Source organism: Vigna umbellata, chromosome 1 (genome assembly GCF_029865625.1).
Source record: "Vigna umbellata cultivar VRB3 chromosome 1, Vumbellata_1.0, whole genome shotgun sequence".
NCBI lineage: Eukaryota > Viridiplantae > Streptophyta > Magnoliopsida > Fabales > Fabaceae > Vigna > Vigna umbellata.
Genome location: NC_142165.1, coordinates 77,110,229 through 77,117,698, shown reverse-complemented (window position 1 = coordinate 77,117,698; position 7,470 = coordinate 77,110,229). Strand labels below are relative to the sequence as shown.

Genomic DNA, 7,470 nt, shown 5'->3' with positions numbered 1-7,470 from the left:
TCCATATATTTTGTATTATTGTATTTATTGCTTTACTTTACATTTATTCACCTCGTGATAACTTTTATAAATTTTTTTTTCTTAATGTAATAAAGTAATATTCTTGTGACAGTGATATCATATATATATTTATTTGGTTGGTCACTTTTTTTTTAATTTCTTTACTTTCAAAAGATTTGTTGCGTCAATATCCAACCTCTATGATATGGATGAATTAAAATTTTCAACCCAATACTAGTATGAGACCGGGTCGTTGTTTTTTTTAACTGTTAACTTGTATTAAAAAATTAATGTAACTTTTATTATATTTAAATGAATAATTTATTAATTTAAGTATTATAATTATGTATAATTATAAATATAATATTTAAATGAAGACATTAAAAAATACGAAGAAAAAAAAGTCAATTATGGGTATTTTTCACCTTTTATTTAAATTAATGAAAAATAAAATAATATTATTTTTGTAACATTCTAATTTTAATTTAAGACATTATAAAATTGATAAACAAAATAGATTTTCTCAACATATAAATATAAATATAAAGTATTAATACAGTTAACGAAAAACAATAAAATATGTTTAAAGTAACTGAAAAAAAACTACTAGACGATAAAGAAGAATATTTCGCATATCACAATCCTCCACCAGATGCTTCAACACCTACCTCTCATCTGCTCGGACTAATAAGGTGATCATCACAAAAAGAACAAACAAATAACAAGAAACACTAAAAGAAACTACAAGGTAAGATAATGTGCAATAGAGTTTCATAAAAGAAACATAGAGACATTATCATACATCACTCGTTCATAAAGACAACCATATCACATAAAAACTCATACTAGACTTAATCATTTGAATCTAAACATTCATGTAGGACTAATGGTCGTTTTTGCACTTGTGATGATCTCTACTACATGTAGAGTCATTGTCAATGAGTTTCACTTTACCATACACAAGGTTAGTCCCTTTAACCGTTGTAAGAACCCTGGGACTGTTCTTAATGATAGGATATTCTGCCTCTCTCACCACATGACTTATTTTGTTGTACATGAGCTTGAATGAGTATTAGAGTATCAGGATAAACCTTCGGTGATGACTCTTTACATCAATGCACACACTATTAATTACATCAAATGGGATTTCCTTCCCTGGAATCCCCTACATTCACATCATCATCACATTTCATAAATCATTATTCGCATACACATTTATCATAAATCTATCAACCATCCTCGGATAAACATCTTTTAACATTCACAATATCATACATTAAACTTATTATAATAGAACATATAAGAAAATAGAGTCAGGCTGTGTAATTTTGATCATTGAGAACATTTTCTCGCTTAGCGAGTAAGTGCCTGATAGCCTACTCGCCTAGATCAAATATCACACCCAACGAAATAATCATTGAAATTCACAAACTTAAATTTTTCCAAAAGTAGTTCAACGAGTCTTGTCTCGCCCAACTAACATAATTTTGTAGACCAAGAAATTTTGTAGACTTATGCCATTTCAGCCAACAAACATAGATGTCAACACATACCAAATTTGAATTACACAACCTTCAATAATTCAAACAATATCATCTGCAATACCAATTAGGCAACATTCCTAACTTCCTCATACAATTCAAGTAAGCCAAATCGAAACCTTAATATTTCATCATAGAGCTCAATCATGCAAGCAAAACATCATACAATCTTACAATTAGCAATTGTATGGTATTAATCATATAAAAATTATGCAATTAACTTCTCTTACATGAAAGACATACAGAATTGTTCTAAGGAATCCCAAATCTCTTCAAGCTCACAAGATGTCCTATCTATACCTAGGAACAACACAAACAATCAGGACACACCATTAGAATCATTAATCAATAGAGATTCGTATAGAACACTCAAACACTATATGCGAACTAAGACGATTCACATGCACAGGAAAAACATATAGACCAAGAAATTTGGTAGAAACCAACTTACAAAAATGAAGAAACTGATCAATCCAAATTGAAGAGTTTGTCCTAAGGATCAATCTTACAATCTTGGTTCTTCAATCAGAAGAGTAGAGAAGAAAAATTCTAAGAAAAAAGTTAGAGAATCCTAGAAAAAGTGATTTCTAGTGAGATTGTGTGTTTTAAAATAATGAAACTCATTATATTAAAATATTTTCATATTAAAAGTCTCATTATATTTAAACATTTATCACTTCTAAAATGTCATTTTCTAGGTCTTTACATTATCCTCAACAAGAAAAAATTTTTGCCCTTGAAAATTCACTCATCAGGTAGAAAGAAAAGTATGCTCTCCTTATTTTCTCTTATAACAATCGTCTAAACTTGATCGAGTTAATGTCTTCAACACCTTAACTAACTGCAAACCATACCTTTGTGCTAAATGATAAAATGTTCAAAAGTGTAGATTGGCATAACCATTACTCTCAAATGTAACTCTCAACCTCAATTCTAAGGCGTGAATATTCCTTTAAGTTTGACAAACAATTTGTATCTGCTATACATAACTCATCTTCCGTACATTCTCTAATCCGTTAATTTGCAACCAACCCTTAACAATATTTTGTTTTACTTGAAATCATTAGCTGTAACAATACCTATCAGCTTTAAAGTACTTCACAGCTCTAAGATGATTTACATGTACAAGAAGAACATACACACTAAGAAAAGGGGCAAAAAACCAACTTACATGAATGGAGACACTGGTCGGTCCAAATTGAAAAGCTTGTCGCAATGATCAATCTTACAGTCTCGGTTCTTCAATCAAATGAACGTAAAGAAAGGACTCTTAATTAGAAGTCAAAAAACTCTAGAAAAGTGATTTCTAAGAGATTGTTTGTTTAAAAATAATGAAACTCGTTCATAACAAAACTATTTATATTAAAACATGTTGATATTAAAATAATCGAGTCACACTATTTTTAAACCACTATCACTTCTAAAATGTCATTTTCTAGGATTTTACAATTTTAATATTGATTTCTTTAGATTATAGAAAATACAACTAAAATACCAATAATAATAATACAAATAACAATAATGAAAAGATTAAATAATAATATTTGAATATGAAATTATTTGTTTTAAAATATAAAATTGACATAATTAATTAGTGATGTGTAGTAAAATAATATTGTTATATGATTAAAATTTAGCATTAAACATTTGAGTTATATATTATATTAAGATGAACAAGTCGTTGTTAAAGTAAAATATAAGCATATATTGCAAAATTGATCTCGTACAAAATAAATATATGACAAAGTTGATGTTAAAACTTTTAAATAAAAGCACATGTAAATATAAATAGCTTAAAATAGAGTGAAATATTGAAAATGTATTGGTTATATAGAAAGAAAAATGAATATATTCTAAAGAAAATTAACATCTATAAATGCATAAAATGCAACATACTGTGAGATGTAAAACCTATTAAAAAAACTTAAAGTAACATCAATTTGAGGTTAAAATTTTTAAACAAAAATACATGCTGGTATTGATTTTGTCATTGACACGGTGGAAACTAATCATTGATGCGTTCATAGTTTTTTTTTTTTAGAATTAAGCATTTAAGTATGAATTTGTTTGTGTTAAATCATAAAATACATAATAATTAATTAGTAATGTGTAGTAAAATAATATTGTTAGATAATGAAAAATTAAAGTTTTGAATTATATATTATATTAAAGAAATAGAGATCATGGTTAAAGTAATATATATATATATATATATATATATATATATATATATATATATATATATATATATATATATTGTGAAATATTGATCTGTACAAAATAAAAACAACACAAATTTAATGTTAAAATTTGTAAATAGAAGTACATATAGATAGATAAACAACTTAAAAGACATAGATATATTAAGAAGTATTTGCATATGAAATCAAAGAAAAATGAATTCAAACTTAAAATATTATAATAAAAGTAATATATGCTCATATGAATAATTAACTTAAACAAAAATGAAAACATATTGTGAGATATATTCCCTATTAAAAAAAATTTAGACTAACATGAATTTGAGTTATAATTTTAAAATTAAAATTAAAATTTATTCTAAGGAAACTTATTATTTGTTTAGTCTATTATCTTTTTAAGTCCAATTTTTAATCTTATGAAAAACAATTGAGAGTCTAACATTTTAAGCAATTTTAAAATAATAATGTGGTAAACTGAAACAAAAATGGTCACATTTAATAATATATATATATATATATATATATATATATATATATATATATATATATATATATATATATATATATATATATATATATATATATATATATATATATATATATATATATATATTACTAAGTATCAAAAGCATTTTACAGGTGAATCTGTTATCTCTTTTCTGATTATACTTGAAGCTCGATCTAGATTACTTCACAATTACAAGCCAACATTTTGAAAACAAGAATTCCACATTAGAAGCTCCTCTGCGAATCAGGTAAGTCTAGTTTCTTGCGATATCATTCTGCTCTTCTCAAATTTGAAAACCGATTTATTATGGTTTTCATATTATGTGGTCCAAACATGGTGTGCCTACCACTTGTCAATGCTAAAGGCAGCAATTTAGGAATTTCCTCCAACAAGAACAGCTGGATCTTCCCTGAAAGTATCAATGTATAACATTAGTTATTGTATTTTTACTTAGTGTCATCATAATGAAAAAGACCCCTTACTTAGCTTCTGTTTTTTACCTGTCGGATATTCCAAAAAGGCAGCATACTTAATTATTATGACTAATAATTCTATATGAGAATTCAAGAAAAATAATTCATGTTACCCCATATTTTATTCACACCTTTTATTTTATGCTTATCTCTCTGCACCAACTTCTAGAGAGAAAGAAACTTGTACACCCAATCCTCTTTCTCTTCTTAATTCTTTATATCATATTTTCAACACTAATTTTATTTCCTTTTATGATAATATTTAACACTCATCAATATTCCCATTAACAGATATGAAAGAACAAAATAGAAAAATCGTAGATCATAGAACATATAATAATAGGAGAGATAATTATTGTTTTGTATTTATTACTCCATATATTTGCAATTAGTTGACCATTACTTAATTATTTATAAAATTATAATCAGCAGATTCAAATATTAGTATTATATAGTATATTATTATAAAAAAATTGTGAATATATAATTTCTGCAGTTAATAAGGTTTATATACTGTTATCCTTCTTCCTATACCACTTTCTTTTCTTCTGCTTTATTTCATTTATTATTTATATCTATCTCTTTACCTATATATTCCACCTCTCTCACTGCTGAGGGAACTGTGGAATGATTTTTCTTTTTTGTCATTCAGATGAAAAAACAAGAATCGATTAAAGAGATTTTATTTTGGAGCGTGGAGGCTGAAGAAATAAAAGGTACTAATTGGAACTTACTGTCTCCGATATTGTTTTGTCTTGAACAGACCGTTTAGCGTGGCTTTCGTTAGCATTTTTCATCATAACTCTCCGGTCTGATTTCCCAACATCACTAGTTCGTCCTTCTTTGATCAAAACATCTGCGTTCGGCTTATTATTAACTGGAACGGATGGTTCTTCACGTTGTCCACAATTGTTTACATAGTTAGTAGCAGCTCGTGTTATCTGGTCACTACCACCATCTTTTTGAACTTGACTTCTACCTGAATGGGTTGAATATGACTTTGCCAAATCTATTGAAAAATATGAGTCGCTGTTTTGGTAGCTAAACGGTGAATGATCAGAAAGTGGAGTCCATTTATCCCGAAGTGGTGTTCTTTCTTCTAATTTTGATAAAAGTTCATCAGGGTTTAGTTCTTTTCCCAGTAATTCAAGTTGAGCATTCTTCATCCTCTCACTCTCAGCTCTGTTAAGATTTTTCTTTGGACTACTGTACAATCTCTTGTTCCATCCAGCGGTTTTACTATCAAAATTTTCTCTGGGTCCCCCTCCAATCTGTTCCGCCACCAAACTCATGATCCCGTACTCATACCCTTTGAAACTATCACCTAAACTTGCACTGAATTTTGTGTGCTCCACTTGGTGACGGGTAAGTTGCCGTAACAGAGGGCTTGATCGAGAGAAAGACGGGCTTTGAAACAGACGGGGCTCTAGGTTTTCAAGGGCACAAGCTACATGTGTGTCGAATTCACACATGTTGCATCTATAGAGCCAGCGGTGGTTGTAATTACTGGGCTGGTTGCACAAGTCACAGAAGAACTCATAGGGTGGTGAAAACTCAAGCTTGATTTTGTGGGGGTGGCATGTGACTGCGAGGGAGAGAGGGAGTGCAAGACACAAGGCATGGAAGAAGATGGCGCATTGAGCACAGTGGTAGGAAAAGGCCGTGACACGGTGGCCACATGCGACACAGTTGAGAGTAGGTTTGGTGGAAGGTAGAGGAAGGAGGAGTAGATGGTGGGCTGGATGTGAAGGGTGGTTGGTGATTAAGGGCATGTTGTAGCAGACATGGTGAAGAGAAAAAGCACATGTTTTGCACTGGTAATAGTCGTCAGCAGAGTTAATTTTGATGTTGCATCCAAAGCAGCTTAGAATATTTGGTGCGGAGGGTAGGGTGGTGCATTGCAAAGGATGTGGATGGCTAAAGTGGAAAACATTGGGGTCCTCATCGTGTGCTGATCCCATGTTCTCTTTTTGTGAAAGTACATGAACGATTGAACATGTCCATCTTTGTGTCTCGTGTATATACTATATATTGCAGCATTCCTCGTGTAATGTTTTCTTTTTGGCTTTCTTTTGGTGGCATAATTGGAAGCTAGCTGTTACGGGTCTTCTGGTCTCTGGATGCTGTTTGGACTTATTGAAAATTCAAATGTGGGTGATTCTTGTTGGGAAATCCGTAATTTTTATGTTTTGGATTCTTGATCTGTGAAACCGAGATGAAAGGATTTGCACCAAGGGAGAAGTCACCAAAGAAAATGTTATGATTCCCCATTTTAGCCGGCCATTTTCTTTCCTTCACTCTCTGGCACACCATACATGTTTTTAGCCTTTTTATATTGTTCACTGCACTTTCTTTGTTCTCCTACGTAACATCGTATTTTAATAACTTTTTAACAATATCATGTGTCCTGATCTTATTGGTTAGATTGAATTTAATTTTAAAAGAATAATTAAAATAAAAAATCGTTAAAAAAGGTTACTAATTTTTAAAAGAAAAATACCTTCTTAACATAATGTAATATTGGTCTTGAGCTGGACACTAACCTTTTTACGTGTTGGATTGATCTCAATAATAAAAGCAAATTTACTTTTTATTTATAAAAGCGTTGATAACATCCACGCTCAGTAACAAAAAAATTATATTTTATTTATAAAGGGCTAGTATCTAATCAATAAAAGAATATGATTTTTCTTATTTATATAGTTGTAGCATTGATCAAGTCCACATTGAGCAATAAAAGAAATTTA

The 7,470-nt window shown here is 29.6% G+C and overlaps 1 protein-coding gene across 1 annotated transcript; it reads right to left on the bottom strand.

Moving 5' to 3' along the window:
• Positions 1-5,365: 5,365 nt before the first annotated feature.
• Positions 5,366-7,008, bottom strand: LOC124830470 (uncharacterized). Its single transcript, XM_047304197.2, has one exon. It carries the CDS (start codon positions 6,682-6,684, stop codon positions 5,443-5,445), a length of 1,242 nt encoding a protein of 413 aa, XP_047160153.2. The 5' UTR covers positions 6,685-7,008; the 3' UTR covers positions 5,366-5,442.
• Between the last annotated feature and the right edge of the window lie 462 nt (positions 7,009-7,470).